Genomic DNA, 23,264 nt, shown 5'->3' on the forward strand with positions numbered 1-23,264 from the left:
TGTCTGCCTTTATTTTGTTAAGTGCTGCGCAAACTGTTGGCGCTATATAAATCCTGTATAATAAAAAAAAAAACAAACAAACACACACACACACACACACACACACACACACACACACACACACACACACACACACACACCAGGTATGTAGCACCCTGCTCCTGTTGAACAGGCGCTGCTTTTCAATTTAGTGGGGATCTGAGCAGTTATTTGGCTCAGACTAATATGATTAATGGCAAATTTAGCCACTGTTCCAGCCATGGCTGTGCTGAGAGTTCCACCATTGCTCGCCTGGGGGTGTCATTACCACCCCAGGCCAAGGGTGGCAGCAGCAAGGTCAGGGTGTATTGGGTGTTCCCCTCAGCACAAATCAGTGGGAGTGGTTGCCCCGCTGTGCATGCTGGGAGGGGTACTTAAGGGACAGACGCCATTGGCGGGGGTCCGTTTGCGCCTCATGGCCCGTCTGGCCTGAGGTGCGTGTCCTGGACTCTGGGACCACGTTGGCCTGGGGTTGCGGCTTTGCCTGGTAGGCCCAGTAGTCAGACTGGGGCCTGCTTTTGAAGAGGTGATCCTGTGCTGTCCCTCCTGCGGGAGGAAGCCACTTGAAGGAAGCCAGGGGAGCACCTATCCTGAATAGGGCCATGCAAGAGGCTGGTACCTTGGGCGTAGGCCTGGAAACTTCATCGAAGTATGCACCATACACTGAGAGGCTTAACAGTGTCGCCTGTCAGATCCAAGTTCTACCAAAGCGAAGCTGGAGAGATCCGACTGCTGAATCCTGTGGCAGGGGGATTCTGGCCCAAAAGTGTTTTCTGATAAAGGAAGTTCTATGGCAGAAACTGTACTTTACTTTGTGCGCCATCCTGGCTGCTAGGCCAGTGAGAGGGACCTATAAGGGTGAGCAATACCCACTCTGGCTAGAGTGGCGACGAGCACTGTTTGCTGGAAGCAGGAGTGTTTCCTCATTTGTGATTATGCACCTGAACCTAACTTCCCTTCCACCCCTTTACTTCTTTTCTACTGAAGTTCTGCAAATAAATCCCAGAAAAAAAAGTGCATTGTGTGGACCTTGGAATTCTTCGAACTCTCACTTCACCCTGGACAGCGAGAAGATATAGGCAACGTGCCACCAAAAAACACTCAGCAGCTCCTCCGGGGGTAGTGCTACAGGTAAAATAAAATATATGCAGATTGTATTTTAGCTTGTTTACCACACTTTTGAGGCTGCCTTAAAGTGTTACTAAACCCAGGACCCTGTCTTCATTATATTTGGTCTCCCACAGTACACAGGACATGGAAATGCAATTTTAGTAAATACGAACTGCTAAATACCTTCACATCAGTAGTATGTAGCAGTCTTGTGACCTTTATCAGTGTCTGGTTAAAGCTTGTAGGAGGACTTTTCATTCTTCTCTGACTGTCCTATAAGGCTGCGGGACCCCTGACCCCTGTATGGGCAGTGCCGATTGGCCCTGTGCTGATCAATGCACTCTCACAAAAAAAAAAAAAAAAAAAACACACACACACACACAACACACTGCACATGCCCAGTTTGGTGTGTATTGCTAGAGTGCCTCCAAAGGCTCCGTCTTATCAGGAGATGGATTGAGGAGGAATAGGAGGGAGAAAGAGGAGAAGAGACAGGATCAAACAGCCTTCTCACAATGCAAAGGATTAACCCCTTAGGTTCCACAGGGAGTATAACAAGCATGCTTTACTGAATATACAGACTGATTTTCCTGTTGTGGGTTTAGGAACACTTTAATTAATAGGACTGTCTATAGTAACAGAATATAAAACATACGTCAAAAGCATCAATCCACTTCTGCTGTTTGATGTAGCTTATTGCTAGATCGGTTTGCCTCTGGACATAATCCTTCTGGTTTTCATCCACCATGCCAGTTTGGTACAGGAAGTCAGCATAACCACCCAACATCTGTGGGACATACACACAAGAATGATTAGCACAACCTATTTCCCTGGCCCGATTTAAGTGTGGTTTGTGTTTAATCCTAATCAGTTAAGGCAATCAGCAATGGTAAATCCTTTCTAGCCTGAACTTGATACAGAAACATACTTACGATCTGAAGCATTTGTTAATACACACTACAAAGTCTTATGGGAACGTGCATGCTTTATCAAAACATTGTGCAAGGGGAGAAAGGAATGCCACCTCCATTTGTAGATCAAACGAAAAGGAAAATTGAATTAAAATGCCCTACCCCTTCAGGATCACAGAGTCCGTCTCCGATGGCAATCCCCTTGAAGTTGATTTTAACCTTAGCGGTTGGATTGTGAGTGTGGATGTAATAGCCGATTGCAGGAACATATTTCCCAGCATAGGACTAAAGAAAAAACAAACAGCATTCTTGGTTACACACTACATTTAGAAGCATGAAAGAGTATTTATATAGCCAGAAACCTCTGCTTCTAGTTATATGACAAAGAAAGCTGGCCTAATAAAGACAAATTTAAAAGGGGTTGTAAAGGTTTATGTTTTTCACCTTAATGCATCCTATGAAAACATCAAATCCCCCCCCCCCCCCCCCCCGCCCGTTTTACTTACCTGAGCCTTGGAAAGTCTCGTGTCGCGAATGCGCTCTTCCTTTGTTAGGTCTTCTTGGCTCTTCATTGGATAGTTTGATAGCAGCGCCGCCATTCACTCACGCTGCCGTCAATCAACTCCAATGACGCAAGGGCCGGGGGGTGGGGCCGAGTCCTGTAGTCTACAGGACTCGGGAGCACGCCAGCAAGGTAACCCCCTTGGGAGAGCGCTTCCCAGAGGTGGTTATCAAAAGCGGGGAGGAGCCGAGACAGCCGCCGTGGGACCCCATAAGACGCCGTTCAGGGCCACTCTGTGCAAATACGAGCAGCACAGTAAGTCAAGTATAAAGTTTTTTTTATTATTTTAAATATTCAAACCTTTACTATCACTTTATGTAGACCCAGACAATGAGTTTCTATCTGCTCTGTTAAATATACCACTGAAGGAATTCATATTTTTGGTAAAAAAAAAAAGAAAGAAAATTATATAAATAAATAAATAAATATATATATATATATATATATTACACACACACACACACACACACTATCTCTATATATATATATATATATATATATATATATATATATATATATATATATATATATATATATATATATATATATATATATATATATATATATATATATATATATATATATATATATATATATATATAATCTCTAACAAAACAAAACAGGCGATTTATGCCAATTTTTTGTTAAAAGTAATGATTTTTATCGTGACTGATATTGTGGCGTACTTATCGGGCACTATTTTGGGATCATTGACATTTCTACAGCGATCAGTGCTATAAATATGTACTGATTACTGTATAAATGTCACTGGCAGGGAAGGAGTTAACACCAGGGGGCGATCGAGGGGTTAAATGTGTTACCTAGGAAGTGATTTTAACTGTGGGGGGAGGGGACGGACTAGAAGACCACCGATCGATGTTCCTATATACTAAGAACAAACAAAACAATCTGTCTATTCACCCCTGACAGGCCGTGGATCTGTTTTAACACACAGATCCACGTTCCTGCTCTGTAACGAGCGATCGCGAGTGCCCGGTGGACATCAGGGATGCCGGGCACGTTCATCGATTCCTCTGACGTGCCGGAAGCAGAAGACTTCATACGACAATGGGCGGGTAGAGAAGTGGTTGAAGAGCCACATCATCAGCTCTTTACAGAGATCAGGGTTGTGCCATGTCCTAGCAACAAGGCATGGCCGTAATCGCGGTACTGCGTGTAAGAGCGGTTGTTCTGGGGCGCCGTCATAGGACATCCTTCCAGAACGAAAGCTTCACCACACCTCCCTCATTTGACGGTCATATTGTAATTAAATGGGGGGGGGTTAAAAAGATTACCTTTCCTTTTCAATCTGCAGCCACTATAATTTTTCTGAAAATGCAATATGGCTACCTGGAGGTATTCTGTACACAGAATGTGTACTGACCACCCCCCAGAAACATAATTTCCTGCTTGTGTGTTTGGCTCACTGATTTTCCCAGAAGTCTGCACTAATATGCAAGTGAGATTTCAGGCATCCCCTGGAACAAAAATGTAATTATTGGTGAGATACACCCAATAGGAACACGTCTCACGGGATGCAGGCCCAGCAGCTTTCCTCATTAGTGTCCTGCAGGTGCTACAGCTGGTTGATCATTTTGAAACCACTCCCATTAGATCCACTTTTCTCACATGAGTACACAGACAAAAAACACACAAAAGTAAGAATCTGCAACAAAGTTTGCTAAAATCCTTGCAATGTACATGGATCACCCAGAGGGGAAGATTTTTTCTGAACAAAAGTGGAGCTACGCTTTAAGTTCTGCGACTGTTCTGAGATTGAATATTGCCCAAAAAAAAAAAAAACGGTTGATGTTTGGCCACAAAACAGACTTAAAGCGGAGGTCCACACAAAAAACGGAACCTCCACTTTTTTCAGACCCCAAGCCCCCACCCCCCCCTCTGGTGTCACATTTGGCACCTTTCAGGGTTGAGGGGGTGCAGATACCTGTATAATACAGGTATTTGCACACACTTCCAGGCATAGACTCCTGTGGGGGTCACGCCCCTTCCCGTCCCCCGCTGTCTTCTGGGAAACACACAGGTCCCAAAAGACAGCGGGGACCAGTTAGGACTAGCAGCGCGACTCACGCATGAGCAGTAGGGAACCGAGAAGTGAAGCCGCAGCGCTTCACTTCCTGATTGCTTCACCGAGGATGGCGGTGGGGGCAGCCGAGAGCCGAGCGATTGATCGGCTTCTGATATCGCGGGCACCCTGTACAGGTAAGTGTCCATTTATTAAAAGTCAGCAGCTGCAGTATTTGTAGCTGCTGGCTTTTAATTTTTTTTTTTTTTTTTTTAAGTGGACCTCCGCTTTAATAATGCCAAAATATTTGCATACAAAATGCACATGCCCATTTGAGATGCAATTGCAATACTTAATGTTGCCCAAATTGTTTAAAAAGAACAAAAAAAAGTAAGCCGTTGCAAAGGAGAAGGCATATTCCCAGATACGAACAGTCACATGATCACTAGTTAATAAAGTGTATAGTCATTTGCTCACAGGGAAGAAAATGGTCATCAAGTTCTGATACAAGTTTATTTACGGTCACGGTTACCAAGGCCTCCAGTGTCAAGGTTTCAAAGCAATCCAGTAAATATAAAATACGTAAATCCTTACTTTCACACACACACTGAGGCAATATATATCACAAACCATTGTAAAAAGACATGGCAGACCCACTTCAATGGCAGAGTTTATTACACTGCAAGCAGACCATTTTTATGAAAATCACTTGCGGACATTGAACAATGCAGATCGCCTCCAGCTGTGAATGTTCCGGAGCTTTTTTTTCTAGGCGCAATAAAGCATTGAAGTCAGGATAGAGGATCGCTCCAAGCAGGAATGCAGGCGGCATTAAATGCCTTTACACATAAATGTTACCATGCAGTTTATGGCTTCTAGATATGTCAACTTAGCAACCTGAAAAAGACCATTCTAACATGCCAAGCACTGTCAGGGAGATCTTCACTAACTCACTATTCAAATTAGAATGGCCTGCCCAGGAGACCAATATAGCACTTGTATCTACCATGCCTGGAATAAACCCCACAAATTTCATTTGTGGGGCTTACCAGTCCTATAATGGAGTGGCTGCATTAGTTTCTCCCCCCCCCCCCCCAGGGAAAAAACATTTTCAGCAGCTACAGAAAACATTGTTTATCCTGCCAGAAATGCAGTGTCCCTGTCACTTCCAGTAAGCTACAAACACAGCAAAAACAAGATTACCTTGTGCAAACTATTAACCCTTCCATGTAATGGAGATGAACAAAGGCAGACATGTTTAACCACTTCAGCCCTAGAAGGTTTTACCCCCTTAAAGAACCTGGCCGTGTTGCTTTAACTGACAATTGTGCAACGCTGTACCCAAATAAAATATAATTTCCCCCCCCATAGGAGCTTTCTTTTGGTGGCATTTGATCACCTCTGCGTTTTTTTTATTTTTTGCACTATAAAAAAAACAAACAAAAAAAAAAGACCAACAATTTTGAAAAAAAAGTCAAAGAATTTACTTTCTGCTATAATGCATATTAAATAAATAAAAAAAAATCCAATTCAGGGCAATATGTATTCTGCTACATATTTTTGGTAAAAAAACAAAAACAAATAAGCGTATATTGATTGGTTTGCGCAAAAGTTATCACGTCTACAAACTATGGGATTTTAAGGCCTTTTTTTTTTTTTTTTTACTAGCAATGGCTGCGATCAGCGATTTTTTGTGGGACTGCGACATTCCAGCGGACAACGCGGACACGTTTGAAGCTTTTTTGGGAACCAGTGACAGTGATCAGTGCTAAAAGTATGCACTGTTACTGTACTGACACTAGCAGGGAAGGGGTTAATACCAGGAGCGATCAAAGGGTTAGGCGTGTACCTAGGGGGTGCTGGCTAACTGTGGGATGGACTCACTGGATGAACACAAAGATCCATGTTCCTGCTTAGCAGGAACACAAGATCACGGTCTTCCCTTTCAGAACGGGGATCTGCCTTGTTTACATAGTGATCACCGCCCCCCCCCCCCCTGGCCAATCAGCACGCGCCCCTGCTGTCTATTGCATGAAATTACGTACATGTACGTCGTTTCATGCAATAGAGTCGACCTGCCCAAAGTTTATGTACTGTGACGGGTCGGCAAGTGGTAAAGGAGATGTTCACTGTTAGAACAGGTTACGCATTTTTAGGGTGGAACATGTAACATGTTCTAGCTGCTGCAGCTCTCCATCACCCTGTGACAGCGGGCAAGGGTTCTTCTTCCGGCACCCACTGTCACAGTTTGCAAAGAGCACAGCTATGTGAGGCTTCGCCCACATAGCCACGTCATTCATTCAGTTTCCTGTAAATCAGGGGTAGGCAACCTGGGGCCCTCCAGCTGTTGTGCAACTACATTTCCCATGAGGCATTGCAAGGCTGGCAGTTACAATTATTCCCAGAAGCATGATGGGACTTGTAGTTCTGCAACAGCTGGAGGGCCCCAGGTTGCCTACCTCTGCTGTAAATGAATGCCTACAAGTTCCGTCAGCTTGTAGTTTCAATGAGCTACCAGGGTACTGGTGAGCACTCCGCAAGTCCATTTATTCTTCCTGCTCTCAGGAGGTACGGGCAGACTGCTATGCTGAGAGTCTGCAGGAGTCCAAGATTGCACCCGCAGGCTCCAGGGAAAAAAAAAAAAAAGCAAAGAAAGGCCAGAGGAGAGATTTGGGGTCTAATGGATCCCAGCTGTCTCCATAAAGGACCAGTGACAGCCCATGCTTTCAAAGGGATGCTGTTCAACCCTTGTAATAGCAATACAGTTCATTAAATATAAGAGACAGCGTAAGAGCGCCCCCTTTCACTGTGCTTACATGTAAAAGCAAAAGCATACGCAAGTCCCGCATATATATGCAAAACGGTGATCGCACCACACATGTGAGGCATCGCCACAAAGAGAGCGAGCAATTTTAGCTCTAGACCTTCCGTGCAACTCTAAACTGGTAACCTGTAAATGCTATTAAACCGTCACGAATGGAGAATTTTATGTACCGTAGTTTGGCACCATTCCACGGGCATACGAAATTTTAAAAAAGTGACATGTTGGGCATTCATTTACTCGGCGTAACATATTTTATATTTTAATAAAAATCCGTAGGCATTTTATAGTGTTTGTGTGCAATAAAATTAGTCAAAGTGCATTCTTTTGAAAAAAATACATTTGAAAAACGGCTGCGCAAGACAAAAAATTACAACACCCACCAATTGATTCTCTAGGGTCTCAGCTAAATATTTGAAGGTTCTAAGTAATTTTCTAACAAAAAAAATACTGATTACATGTAGGAGAGAAATGCCAGAACTGGCCTGGACCTTGTGACACAACCACAGCTTCCTCCATATATACAGTGGAGTGAGTGTAGCTTCATTGTCATCTTAAATTCTTTGCGACTAAAGTTGCTTTCTTTTGGGAGTACAATGGAGTATTTTTTCCCCAATGAATAATTTTTATGGTAATGGAGTGGCTGGTGCACCCTCTTTGATTCGGGGCGTGCCAGAACAAACGCAATACAGTTCACACTGGTGTTGACTACAATTGCTTCTACCACAGAGCTGATTTTTTTTATAATAATAATAAATATATATATATATATATATATATATATATATATATATATATATATATATATATATATATATATATATATATATATATATATATATATATATATATATATATATATATATATATATATATATATATATATATATATATATATACACATCACGATTTTCCTGGGGATTGATAAATCATGGACAGGCAGACTTTCCATCCCTCTGGGAGAGATATATCTTCCATTCTGTGCCAGTTTAATATGAAAGCTGGATGTCACACATAGGACCAAAACAGGGTGCGTCTCACTACATTGTATTCAGAGTTCACCAAGTGCTCAAAGGTTGTGTTGGCACTTTCCTAAAGGAGCTTACTTGACGTATTTGTAGCATGCAAACAAGGAACATAGCTGTGGGCATAAGCACTTAAGAATTGGGAAAACACTGGTAAGCCACTCTGTATTAAATGTCCTAACATTTCACCACAAGAAAAAAAAAAAAAAATGGAAAAAGGGAATATACACAATAAAAAATAAAAAAAAAGCAAAGAAAAAAGGTCTGCACTGGAGCTGGATGCCAAGCAGTGTTTCATAATGGCTCTCCAATGTCCTTCTGCAGAACGTCATTTCAGAAAGCTTAGTCAGTCCTACATTTGTTTTACAAACTGTATTCCACTCGCTTTATTTATTTTAGATTAGAACATGCAGTTTGCTGCACAGAAACATTAGCTGGCAAACAATAGCCAACGAGTATGGCAAGTAATCAGAAATTAAGGATTTTTTTTGGATCATTTGATAGAAAACAAAAAAATAGGAAGGAATCCAGACAAAACAAAAACCAAAAAACACTGCACTGAAATAGGTTGCTGAAATTCCCAGCGGTGAATAAGGAATAATGTGAAATGGGTTGCTTTCTTCCGGGAAAAAGAAAAAAAAAAAGAAGGCGCACCGACCTAGTGTGTTACCGTTTAAAAAGGATTTATTAAATATATTAAAACAATGGTCATACTCACAAAATGAGTTGTAAACAGCGCTTAACAGATATATCAGGTACGGAGCATCACCACCAAACAGATGGTATCAGACCGGTGTATGGCTGACACGTTTCAGAGGCGAACCCTTTCATCAGAACCTTGGTGTTCCGTAGTAGCTCCCTCATACAGAGGCTCTCACAAATTTATACAGGTGAGCATGTGCAGGGAGGCTCAACCATAGACCAGCCCCAATCCTGTGAGAGCCCCTGTATGAGGGAGCTACTACGGACCACCAAGGTTCTGATGAAAGGGGTTCGCCTCAGAAACGCGTCAGCCATACACCGGTCTGATACCATCTGATCCGTGCTATTATCGTATTCGGTGGTGATGCTGTGTACCTGATATATCATCTGTTAAGCGCTGTTTACAAGTCATTTTGTGAGTATGACCATTGTTTTAATATATTTAATAAATCCTTTTTAAACGGTAACGCCCTCTTTACTTTTTCTCGTTTTATGAATTCCCATGATTCTGATGAGGGCTGCAAGACTATAAAATTTACCTTGGAATCGGATTACGTTGCCCTATAGCAAGAGACACCAGAGCGCAGAGAATTTTTTGTGTGCTATTGCTTTAATCCTGAACAGACCGTTTTATAGACTTGTAGCTGGAGCTCTGACATGAAGAAGCAAAACCCTGCTAGATGAACACATATACATAGTTCAGTACATGGGGTCCCCGGGTTACAAACAAGAGAGGGTCTGGAGGCTTGTTCTTAAAGCGGTGGTTCACCCTAAACAGCAAGTTTCTACCATGAAATCCAGCATACTAGCGTGAGCTACAGTATGCCTTTATTTATTTATTTTGCGCCGTACTCACTGTTTAATCCCGTAGTTAAGTTTCAGACTCCCCGCGGGGAATGGGTGTTCCTATGGAGAGGGGAACATGATTGACGGCCGGCTATGGCGCGTCACGCTTCTCGAGTAGGACTCAGCTCTTCACGGCGCTATACGGCGCCTGCGCACAGACTAGGAGCTGACTGCGCAGGCGCCGTGAAGAGCCAAGTCCTATTTTGGCTATTTCCGGGAAGCGTGACGCGCCATAGACGGCCGTCAATCATGTTCCCCTCTGCATAGGAATGCCTACTAGTCTGAAACTTAACTACGGGATTAAACAGTGAGTACGGCGCAAAAAAATAAAATAAAGGCATACTGTAGCTCGCGCTAGTATGCTGGATGGCATGTTAGAAAAAAAAATTTTTTTTAGGGTGAACCCCCGCTTTAAGTTGAATCTGTTTGTAAGTCAGAACAGGTACATTTTTTAAGTGTAGCTCCAGCCAGAAAAAATATTTTTAAGCTTTTTGGATAGCATAGGGAAGCGTTATCACCCTTGTAATGTTTTTCTGTCTGTGTGCATCTGTTTAGAAGATTTCACCTCACTTTCTGTCCCAATGACAATTGGATTTTGAAAATTTGGGGTTGTTGAAACAAGGATTGGTGATAAAGCGTCAGTAGAGACACCCGTTTCCCAAAATAACTCTTATAGGAGAGAATTTCCCTTCCTAGGGGTAGATTTCCTCTCACTTCCTGTGGTCTCCCTCCGTTTGTAAGTAGGAGTCGTTTGTAAGCCGGATGTTTGTAGCTAGGGGACCCCCTGTACAAGACATTGTAAGTCAGTAATAGGGGAAAAAATAAATAAGAGGGTCTTCCTGTCTATGGTGATCTTGGTCTTTTTCAACTCTCAATGACTCACATTGGAGCACCCGTACCAGTGGATGTCAGTTGATGGTGAGGACCCAGTGCAAAGTGGCTGATGAATATATTACTTAAAAGGGGTTGTAAAAAAATAAAAAATAAAAAAAATCCCCTATATAGCTTTCTTTACCTTAGTGCAGTCCTCCTTCACTTACCTCATCCTTCCATTTTGCTTTTAAATGTCCTTATTTCTTCTGAGAAATCCTCACTTCCTGTTCTTCTGTCTGTAACTCCACACCGTAATGCAAGGCTTTCTCCCTGGTGTGGAGTGTTGTGCTCGCCCCCTCCCTTGAGGGGGGAGGGGCGAGCAGGAGAGTCAGGACGCCCACTAACACAGCTCCTTTATCTGCACCGTAGAGAGCGTCCCGGCTCTCCTGCTCGCCCCCTCAAGGGAGGGGGTGAGCATGACACTCCACACCAGGGAGAAAGCCTCGCATTACGGTGTGTAGTTACAGACAGAAGCACAGGAAGTGAGGATTTCTCAGAAGAAATAAGGACATTTAAAAGCAAAATAGAAGGTGGAATATGGATACTGTTTTTTGGTGGAAGGTGCACCCCCGGACAAATCGTTTATTAACACCTATTGACGTTCTGAACTGTTCTCACTATCATTTACTGCACACAAAAAACTTTCATCAGTGGTGCTGACCACAGGTTTTATCATTACCAGTATTACCTTAATTTTTAGCGCCGTTTTAGTATTTAATTAATCCAGGGACTGGACTGTTTTATCTATATACTAGTGTGTGTGTGTGTGTGTGAGAGACAGTTAGCTGGGGGAGAAGATCTTCCGCTAGCTGTCAGAATGGTAAATCGGGGGAGAGCAGGGGCTGGTCCATATGCAACAGGTTACACCCTGAATATGGGTGCAACGTGTTACCAAAAAATGTATCCTTTAAAGCGGTTCTCCACCCTAAAGTGGAACTCCCGCTGATCGGAACCCTCCCCCCCTCCGGCATCACATTTGACACCTTTCAGGGGGAGGGGGGTGCAGATACCTGTCTAAAGACAGGTATTTGCACCCACTTCCGGCCACACAGTCTCAGGGAGACTGCGGGCATGACGTCACCTGCCCCCCCCCCATTGTGTTCTGGGAACAGGCTCTCAGTACACAGCGGGAGCCAATCGGCAGGCGTAGCACGACTTGCGCATGAGCCGTAGGGAACCGGGCAGTGAAGCCGGAGCGCTTCACTTCCTGGTTCCCTCACCGAGGATGGCGGGGGGCGGCGGAGGGGGGGGGAAGCGCGTTGTGTATGCAGTGGGACTGCTCTGGAATAGCCACCCAACACAGTCCCACTGCATCTGATGTGAACCAGCCTTTAGGCTTTCTTCCCTCTGTTTTCAGCTGGTGATATGGCCAGTAACACACCTCCTGTATTGGAGTGCCCCACTCTGGATGAAGCAGCACAGGGGCTCAGCACACAGCACCATTGTTAGTCAGAGGGGAGGGTTAATGTATCTAAATCTGCTAGTACATCTAACAAATTGAAGCTCAACTCCAGTTTATACTTTAAGCAGTACTATAAGCAGTTTTTTTTTTTCATAAAAGTTTTATGTTGTTAAAGCGGGGGTTCCGCGGGTTTAAGTTTTTTTTTTTTTTTTTTTAAAGGTTTCTGGTGCTCTTACCTTGTGTAGGTAATCGCTCATCTGTCCCAGTCTTTCAGCCCGCTGCAGTGGTAATCGCGAGAAAACGATATTTTATAAAATTCTAAGATGGACGTTACCATCTTTACTGTGGGCACTGTGAAGCCCAGCTCGTTCTTCCGGGATGCGGCGAATGCTGACACGCTGGCGAAGTCACATGACCCGCCTGACATCACGTGACCCGCGAGACGCTCCCAGGAGACAAAGCGCTGATGGGGGATTTTGGAAAACCACGCCCACTCCCGCGGGGAATAGTGAGTGACAGCTCACAAAAGGGCCTCGTTTCAAGGTAAGGAGGCCGATTAAAAAAATAAAAAAAAAGCGAATACATAGTGTACTATGGCTGAAGTTATTAAGAAGCAGAACTTGTAAATTAGGGTGAACCTCCGCTTTAATAAAAGCTGATCATTGTAAGCACCCCTGCAAGTGGCAAATTGTAGATTTGGTGAGCTGCAATATAATACATTTCTTGATTAGATATCCTTCAGCCTTAAACCCTAATGTATAACATTAACAGACAAACATGCACTGGTCAACAAACAATGACCTATGGAAGAACTTCCAGATGTGCCCTGACAGACCTCTACACTACAAAGATGAAGACAGACAGACAACCATAAGCGCGAATTCTTCTTTTTTCAATAAAAATAGAAAACATTACAATCACTTTAACCACTTAAGCCCCGGACCATTTGGCTGGCCAAAGACCAGGTCACTTTTTGAGATTCGGCACTGCGTTGCTTTAACTGACAATTGCGCAGTCGTGCGACGTGGCTCCCAAACAAATTTACATCCTTTTCCCCCCACCCCCACAAATAGAGCTTTCTTTTGGTGGTATATGATCACCTCTGCGGTTTTTATTTTTTGTGATTTAAACAAAAATAGAGCAACAATTAAAAAAAAAGAAAAAAGCAATATTTTGTTATTTTTTGCTATAATAAATATCCAATTTATTTTTTATTTATTTCTCAGTTTAGGCCGATACGTATTCAACATATTTTTGTTAAAATGGCAATAAGCGTATATTGATTGGTTTGCGCAAAAGTTACAGCGTCTACAAAAAAATAGGGGATAGTTTTATGGCATTTTTTTTATTATAATTTTTTTACTAGTTATGGCGGCGATCTGCGTTTATCGTGACTGCGACTTTACGGCAAACACATTGGACACATCTTTGGGACCATTGTAATTTTTACAGCGATCAGTGCTATAAATATGCACCGATTACTATGAAAATGTTCCCTATTGTGTGTTCTAACTGTGGGGGGAATGGGACTCACTAGGAGAGATCACAGATCGTAGTTTCTACTTTGTAGAAACACACGGATCTGTCTTCGCTCCTCTCGCAGCACAGGCATTTGTGTGTGCACACATGCATGCGCGTGCCTCCCTCTGGTGGCTCTCCTGGGCAAAGCCGTATAGAAGCCAATCAGCTTTTTTTTGTCAAAGCTTAACATTTAACTTGAGGCACAACTTTTTTTGTTTTGGATAGAGGGGAGAGGGATAAGAACACCTGTCATGTTTTAATTGCAGTCTGTGCCCCATTAGGGAGATTTCACACTCTCCATTTGTCCTGTTTACCATCATCATTAAAAGTTAAAGTAAAATAAATCCACAATTTTGATTTGTCCCCAGAGAAGAAAAAAAAAAAAAAAGGGGGGGGGGGGGGTCTTCCAATGGGGATACTAGTTCTGGTGGCCTGGGGGTACCCAAGAGATTACCTTAATTTGCAGGGATCTCCTCTCATTTCCTGTTTTGGCTATGGGACAGGAAGTGAAAGTAAATCTCCCCATTGGGACAAAGAGGGCAAAAATAAACCTTACAAGTGTTATAACCCTCCCTTACTCTATCCAAAATGAAAAAAAAAAAAACATTGACTACACTTCTACTTTAAAAGGGGTTGTAAAGAGAATTTTTTTTTTTTTTTAATAACAAACGTGTTATACTTACCTCCACTGGGCAGCTCGTTTTGCACAGAGTGGCCCCGATCCACGTCTTCTGGGGTCCCTCGGCAGCCGTCTCTGGTCCTGCCCCGCAAGAACTTTCCACCTTCATGCGAGCAAGCTCACATGTTGGTAAGTTCTTGCGGGGGCGCGCTCCCGTGATACAGCCGACGGCTATAGCCGCTCACTGTATCACTCTGGCCCGCCCCCTGTCGCACCGCGTCATTGAATGTGATTGACAGCAGCATGAGCCAATGGCTGCGCTGCTTTCAATCCATCCCCTCAACGACTAGGCTGAGTGGCGAAGAGGACGTCGGGGGCGAGCGCGGCAGGTGAATGGGCTTAGGCAAGTAAAACGGGATGCATTAAGGTGAAAAAACATGTACCTTTAGTGTCCCTTTACCTGAACAAGTTGAAGTTAGAAGATTGACTACATTTGTAGAGTGCAAATTCTGATGTAGCTCTGCATTGTAGCCAATCAACCCCAATGATTTAAGTATTTATGCATTCTATTTCTGCTTCTCTTTAGCTTTCGTGTAGGCCCCATGTACACTGGGGGCCGGATTCACGTACAGCCGCGTATCTTTGTGCAGGCGTAACGTATCCTATTTACGTTACGCCTCTGTAACGTAGACGGGCAAGTGCTGCATTCTCAAAGCACTTGCTCCGTAAGTTGTTGCGGCGGCGTAGCGTAAATAGGCCGGCGTAAGCCTGCCCAATTCAAATGTGGGACAGGGGGGAGTGTTTTATGTTAATGTTATGTGAACCGACTGACGTTTTTCACGAACGGCGCATGCGCCGTCCGTGGACATATCCCAGTGTGCATTGCTCTAAATACGCTGCAAGGACGTATTGGTTTCGACGTGAACGTAAATTACGTCCAGCCCCATTCACGGACGACTTACGCAAACAACGTAAAATTTTCAAATTTTGTCGCAGGAACGACAGCCATACTTAACATTGGTACGCCGCATATACGCCTCATATAGCAGGGGTAACTTTACGCCGGGAAAATCCTAACGCAAACGGCGTATCTGTACTGCGTCGGCCGGGCGTACGTTCGTGAATTCGTGTATCTAGCTGATTTACATATTTCTAAGCGTAAATCAGCGTACATGCCCCTAGCGGCCAGCGTAAATATGCAGTTAAGATTCGACGGCGTAACAGACTTACGCCGGTCGGATCTAATAGAAATCTATGCGTAACTGATTCTAAGAATCAGGCGCATAGATACGACGGCACAACTCAGAGATACGACGGCGTGTCTGGAGATACGCCGTCGTATCTCATTTGTGAATCCGGGCCTGGGTGTTTAGCCCTATAGCAAGGGGCCCTGGCATTTAATGGGGACAGGTATTCCGTCCAGCCCTACTGCTAGCAGCCTGTCAAACCCTATGAGCAGCTGACAGCTGTTGTGGTTAGACCGGGCTGGATGGTGCACCTAGCGATGTAAACGATTAGGACAGCATGCGCCCAGAGATGAATGCCTGGGTTCTGGACACCTGTCTGGGTACAAACTGCCCTAAGCATTCATATCACTAGGTGCACATTAGTTTAGGGGACTATAAAGTTCTGCTTTAAGCATTAGAAATAATGATTGTAGACTAAAAGAACACTGAAAGTTTATATTCTTACAGAGCAATTTGTTCATTCCTCCACAAGCAGCCATAGAAATCTGGATACTTTGATTGTTTCATCCTTACAAGGGTTTTGGGCAGTGAGAGGAAAAACATTAATTTCCTCTGTTCGCTTTCCCTCCACACAACACAACAACTGGTTCCAATTCTGGGTAAGAGACAATGTGTCTGGCAGATTCCATCATCTCAAGGAAAAAAAAACGTTTTATATAAAGCTAAAATTTATGAGTGAACACTGGAGGGATTGTCAAGCTATGCTTTGCTGAAATGTATATAGGGCCGCTATAGATCAGCCTGGCATAAATGAACAAGGATTGGTGTAAAACGTAGATCATTCTCCTCTGTCACAAATGAAACCCATCACTAACCTAGGCAGCTCAGACAGAGCAGAGAGGGAGATGCAGGCAGCTAAGTGGTTGCAGATCTGGACTTTTCCTACCAGGTTGATGTTAGCCCTGCTACATTTATTCCTCCAGAATCTCCTTATTGGTCTTGTAATGTGAACAAAGGGGCTGATCGGGAAAGGGTGGCATCAAGTTAGGCATTTCAAGGGATAATCAAGAACTGCATAGATATATTCAGTTGCTATATGTATGCTAGCTAAGCAAGTTAACCCAAATTGTATGTATATTATGGAGTGGATTTACTAAAACTAGATCAAAATCTGGTGAAGCTGTGCATGGTAGTCAACTACTTCAGATTGTTCAATTAAGCTTTGACAAAACACAAACACAAACACACACACACACACACACACACGAAGCCGATTGGTTTCTATATAGAGCTGCACCAGATTTAGCACTCTCCACTTAGTAAATCTCACCTTATGAGTGGATGGCTGCTGCTTGGTGTAAAATGCATACCTTTCTACAAGCTAGCTTCTGCACAGAGCACCATGTTTTTGGATGCTACAGTAATGAGAGCAGAGGCTGTGGCAGGCTCTAGTTGCATCCGTGCCCACTCCTCTCTCCTCGACCGTATTTTTTTTCCCACCATAGAATACACAGTGGAATACTTACCCTGTTTCCACAAAAATAAGCCCTACCCCAAAAATAAGACCTAGTGCAAGTTTCTGGGATGGCTGCCATATAAGCCCTACCCCAAAAATAAACCCTAGTTAAAGTCCTTGTAAAATCATGTAATCGGTTCTGTAAAAAGATTATAAATGTGCAGTGTGTCTCCTTGTGTAACATTATTGCGGAAAATACCTAAATGTACAGCGCCGCTGGGCACTCATGTGACCCGCCGGAGCTCTTCTCTTGGCCGATGTCAGTAGACCCTCCTTCTGCAGAGTTCGAAACAGGCAGACATCAGTGGGGATCTTGGCCTCTCCCTCGGCAGTATTCGAACAGGGAAGAAAAGCTTTGGCGGGCACGTGAGCGTTCAGTGGCGCTGTAGAAAAACCGGAGTTAGGCTTACCGGTAACTCTGTTTCTAGGAGTCTTCCAGGACAGCCTCTTGAGACCTTGGGCTCCTCCCTCCGGGACAGGAAACACGTACACCCTTTTCTTTAAAGGGCAGTCCTCCAGGTCTCCTCCTCAGTTTGCCCGAGAAATAACAGAAGACTCTGAAAGACACAATCTACACATCGTTAGATCATTACCACACTACCAGTTCCTAGATTGACACCGGGTGGGAAAAACTCCGGCTGTCCTGGAAGACTCCTAGAAACAGAGTTACCGGTAAGCCTAACTCCGGTTTTTCTCTAGTCGTCTTCCAGGACAGCCTCTTGAGATGATAAGCAAGAAACTTACTCTTTTTAGGGTGGGACCACTGTCTGTAGGACCCTTCGTCCGAAGGCCTGATCTTTATCTGACATAAGGTCCAACCGATAATGCCTTGCAAAGGTTGAATAGGAAGTCCAGGCTGCCGCCTTACAGATCTCTTCCGGGGAAGCTCCGGCTCTCTGCCCAAGAAACTGCAACTGCCCGGGTAGAGTGGGCTTTGACAATCGGTGGTTCTTTACCCCCTATCTGATAAGCCTCAGTAATTAGCATCCTTAGCCATCTGGCTATAGAGGATTTAGACGTCCCGTAACCTTTACGGGTACCAGAAAAATTAACAAAAAGGGAATCACTAAGTCTAAACTGCTTAGTGGCCTCTAAATAAAATAAAATATTTCTTTTAACGTCCAGTAGGGACAACAATTCCCCCTCATCATTCTCTGACGAGGAATGCAGAGTTGGTAGGATAATATCCTGAGTTCTGTGGAAGGTAGATGCCACTTTTGGCAAATAATTTGGGTCCGTCCTAAGAATGACCCTATCATCTAAAACCTTCAGGAAGGGCTCTCTAATAGAGAGGGCCTGAAGATCACTAACTCTTCTAGCCGAGGTTATGGCGACTAGGAATGCTGTCTTTAATGTCACATGTTTCAGAGAAGATTCCTCCAGCGGCTCAAAAGGTTTGTTGGTGAGAGCTTTTAGTACCAGCGAGAGATCCCACGTAGGGCATGCTTTAACCCTAACGGGCTTGGATCTTGCCAGGCTTTTGAAAAAGTTTCTAACAAAGCGATCCTGCTGAAGGGGAGTCTCCAAAAAAATGCTTAAGGCCGCAGCCTGTACCTTGAGGGTCGATATAGAGCCAGTCTCTTTAGGCTGGTGAACCAAGGTCGCTTCGGCCAAAACGGCGTGACCAGAATCAGGTCCGTGCATTCCCTGATAAACTTCTGAATTACCCTGGGAATTAATCTCACTGGGGGAAAGGCATATGCTAGGTTGAAATGCCAGGGATGGGCGAAGGCATCTATGCCCTTCGACCTGTCCTGATGGTGGATAGAGAAGAACACTGGAACTTTCTTGTTCCCTTCTGCTGCGAATAGGTCCACTTCTGGTAATCCCCAGAGAGAGACTATTTGTTCGAACACAACCTGGTTCAGACACCACTCGTCCTGATTTACTGACTGTCTGCTGAGAAAGTCGGCCAGGGTATTTAGAGATCCTTTCAAGTGGACTGCCGAAAGGTATATCAAATTCTTCTCTGCCCAGCTTAGAATTTGTGTCGCCGTGGCCTGAAGGGCTGGACTTCTTGTGCCCCCTTGTTTGTTTAGGTAGGCTACCGTAGACGCATTGTCCGTCCTTACTTGTAGGTGTTGTCCTACTAGGCGACTCCCGAAAGTCTGTATGGCCCTCAGGACGGCCAACAGCTCCTCTTTTTATCCTGCGTCCTTTCCAGAGCCTCTTGGAGGCCCGGACCAAACAAATGGTCCCCCGAAAAAGGCAAACCGCAGAGTTTTAGTTTTGACGCTGCATCTCCGGTCCACGTCTTTAACCAGACTGACCTTCTGGCCGCATTAACCAGGGCAGCTGATCTGGCTGCCAGCTTCACTGATTCAGAAGAAGCATCAGCTAGAAAGCCTACAGCTTTCATAAGCAACGGGAAAGATTTCAGAATCTGTTGCCTAGAAGTACCCGCTGTAATGTGGGCTTGAAGCCGATTGAGCCAACATTCTAGATTTCTAGCCACGCACGTAGCCGCCAGAGCAGGTTTTAGTGCAATGGTGGAGGCATCCCATGCTCTTTTGAGTAGTATTTCACCCCTTTTGTCCATGGGATCCTTAAGACATCCAAGGTCGTCAAAGGCCAGGTCGGTTCTTTTAGAGACCTTGGCTAGAGGTGCATCAAGCTTGGGGTTTTTGTTCCAGGGCTGTGATGCATTATCCTCAAAAGGGAATCTCCTTTTTAAATTCCCTGCAAAAAAGGGCCTTTTTTCAGGCTGCTCCCACTCCTGCAAGATAGCTTCTATTAGCGACTTGTGGACAGGGAAGACCTTGGTCTTTTGAGCACTGCACCCTTGGTATAACTGGTCGTGCTTTGATAACTGGACCGGTTCCTCTCGAATCTCTAAGGTTTCGTAGATAGCATTAAGCAATTCTCCTACGTCCTCTAGAGATAACTTGTATCTTGTCCCCCTGGAGGAATCTTCCTCTACCTCTGAGCCCGATGCTGAGTCCATCTGGGAAGAGGCTTGGGACCGTGTGGACCCACCAGCCTCCTCTTCCTCCTGCTCAAACACTCCGGGAGTGGCCACCAAGGATGGTGCACTAGAGGCTTTATAAATTGGGGATGGCATTTGCACCCTATCCATCATCCCCCTAAAGGAGCTGAATGTGGATGCCAATTCGTCCCTGACAGATGTCAAAACTTTATGACATTCAGCAGTGGAGTCGTCTTTAACTAAGCTGGCGATGCACTCAGCACATAAAGGCTTTTTCCAGCTAGAGCCTAACTTCTCCCCACACACAGCGCACTTTCTTTTTGGGGCCTGGACTGCTGTCTTGTCCTGAGCTTTGACCTGCAAGCAAACACATAGCCAAGCATAGTCGTCAGAAACAGCCCCTATGACCACACACCACTGTGAGATTAGTCAGAAAATAAGTGCGGGGGAGTCCCTCCACCAAGTTCCCCACCCAGGGAGGGAGAAGTGATAGTGGTCTGTTTTCAGACCTAATCCCCCAGAGTAAGGCAGAACGGCCTCGCCCCCTTACCTGGGAGATGCCGGAGCCGGTGGACCCGGAGTCTGTAGCCCTCGCTTCCTCCATCAGTCCCCGTGTTGTAAACAGCGCTGCTGCCGTGAAACACGCCGCTCCGGAGCCTTCGTTCCTCTGCTGCGCCTGTTGACGGACGGGACCACATCCGTCGGCGCCCCTTGATGACTCGTTCCTCTGACGCACTTCCGCCCGAGGAACGAATCCGCCCCGCCCCTCAGCGCCGCTCCGGAAGAGAAGTAAGTGCCGGGCGGCATGGCTAAGCCAGCGTCACTCACCGCCGCCATGCTGAGTCCCTGCTGTGGAATCCACGCTACTGAGGCCAGGTACTGGGGATAGGGGGGAGGATTTTAAGCCCCAAGGGTCCCCGCTCTCCCCGAGCGTAAAGGACAGCAGCAGGAACTTGGTGACCTCCTCTTCCGACCAGGAACAGAGGGGTACCAAGGCAGAGAGGGAAGTCCAGCATTCTCTAGTCCCTTGACGTGCTCCTTCCCTTCTGGCAGGAAACACAAATAACTGAGGAGGAGACCTGGAGGACTGCCCTTTAAAGAAAAGGGTGTACGTGTTTCCTGTCCCGGAGGGAGGAGCCCAAGGTCTCAAGAGGCTGTCCTGGAAGACGACTAGAGAAAATATATTTTCCACAATAAAGTTACACAAGGAAACACTCTGCATATTATGTCTTTTTACAGAACAGATTACATTTTTTACAAGGTCTTTAAGGTTTATTTGGGGGATTACAGCATTTCACAATGCTGACCCCTGAGCCGACAGGGGGAGGAACTTTTTTGTACATACCGTAAGTAAATAAGCCCTATTGCGTGTTTTTGGAGCCAAAGTTAATATAAAGACCATGGCCCAGATTCACAAAGGACTTACGACGGCGTATCTCCAGATACGCCGTCGTAAGTCTGAATCTGGGCCGTCGTATCTCGGCGCCTGATTCAAAGAATCAGATACGCCAGAATTTGTATAAGATACAACTGACGCAAGTCTCTTACTCCGTGGTATCTTAGGTGCATATTTACGCTGGGCGCTAGGTGGCGCTTCCGTTGATTTCCGCATTGAATATGCGAATGACCAAGATACGCCGATTCACAAACGTAGTTCCGTCCGGCGCATCTATATACGCCGTTTACGTAAGGTGTCACTTTACCCCTCATAAAGCAGGGGAAAGTCATGTTAAGTATGGACGTCGGAACAGCGGCGTATTTTTCGTTGTTTGCGCAAGTCGTCCGTGAATGGGAATGGGCGTAGGTTACGTTCACGTCGACTAAACATTGAGCCGGCGTAAGTTAGGGAGAAAATTTGATGCGATACTGAGCATGAGCGCGCATGCGCCGTTCGTTAGGTGCGTCATTTACGTGGGGTCACGATTCATTACCATACAACAAGCCCCCTACCAGCCTAGTTTGAATTAGTTGGGCTTACGCCGGCCCATTTACGCTACGCCGCCGTAACTTAGGGCGCAAGTTCTTTGTGAATACGGTACTCGCCTCTCTAAGTTAGAGCTGCGTAGCGTACCTAGGATACTTTCTGTGTGCAGAAACTGCCCCAGCGCCACCTAATACTTACCTGAGCTCCCCCTCTGTCCAGCAATTTCCACAAGTGCCTTTGGCGTTTTTCAAACATCATATACTTTAAAAGGTGGTACCACAAGAGTGTAACATATGTGCATTTCTCAGCACATTTATTAAAATCAAATCATTACGTTAGATTTTCTACACAGTCCATCATGAAGAAGAACTTGAGGGGATAATGAACTTGGAGTGCAGTGGCAAGTATGAAATGTAAGGACGCAATGAGGGGAATTTATCAAAACTGCAGAAGACAGAATCTGGAGCACTTGTGCATGTTAACCAATCAGTTTCTATTTTCAGCTCGTTAACCTTTGAAAATCAAAGTTAGAATTTGACTGTTTGCCATGCACAATTGCTCCAGATTCTGATAAATTCCTCTACGTGTCTATACTGCCTACATCAGGAGTGTTCAACACACAGGCACATATATCCCACACAGTATATATCTCCCCTAAATCTTTCCATCAGTCTACCCCCTCAGTACAGACCGAACCTCCAAACACAGGTTCTTGGTAGACTGACCCCCCCCCCCCCCCCCACATACACAGTTCAGACAACCCTACCCACATTACAGGTCCCCTATACCCCATTTCCCCCACCCAGATAGGGGAACACTTGGTGAAGAAAATTCCCCCCCCCGCCTAGACTCACTGGACACCATACTGTATGTAGTGAGTGCTCAGAGCGAGGGGAGGTTTTCCTCTGTCCCTGTCAGAGCAGGAAAGAAAACGTCTCACTCCGAACTGCTGCCGTCACTGAAGCACCGGGCTGTGGACTTGCTGGGGGTGCTGTGACCGCCTGACCTTTTTTTGGGGTGCTGCAGGGCCGTGCAACACAAAAAATAAATAAATACATATTCAGGCAACCACAGCCCCACCCCCAGCGAATCTGCAACTGGTAAAGACTCTACCCTACTGAGAATGAAGGACATTATATAAATGGAGGAGAGATAATGCCACATAGCTGCCCCCCCCCCCCCTTTTCTCTCCAATGCATTGTATGCTGTGAAAAGAACACAAGTATTTTGTGAATGGACAAGGAGTGAGGACACAAG

The 23,264-nt window shown here is 45.0% G+C and overlaps 1 protein-coding gene across 1 annotated transcript in view; it reads right to left on the reverse strand.

Moving 5' to 3' along the window:
• The window catches only part of CPVL (carboxypeptidase vitellogenic like), a 132,890-nt gene that overhangs the window by 74,376 nt on the left and 35,250 nt on the right, over positions 1 to 23,264 (reverse strand). The window contains exons 8-9 of the mRNA XM_040352930.1: positions 2,223 to 2,345; positions 1,805 to 1,936 (exon numbers count right to left, since the gene is read on the reverse strand). Of these exons, the coding sequence (XP_040208864.1) occupies positions 1,805 to 1,936; positions 2,223 to 2,345 (255 nt within the window). The remainder of the gene's footprint in view (positions 1 to 1,804; positions 1,937 to 2,222; positions 2,346 to 23,264) is intronic.

Source organism: Rana temporaria, chromosome 5 (genome assembly GCF_905171775.1).
Source record: "Rana temporaria chromosome 5, aRanTem1.1, whole genome shotgun sequence".
In the NCBI taxonomy this organism is placed as follows: domain Eukaryota; kingdom Metazoa; phylum Chordata; class Amphibia; order Anura; family Ranidae; genus Rana; species Rana temporaria.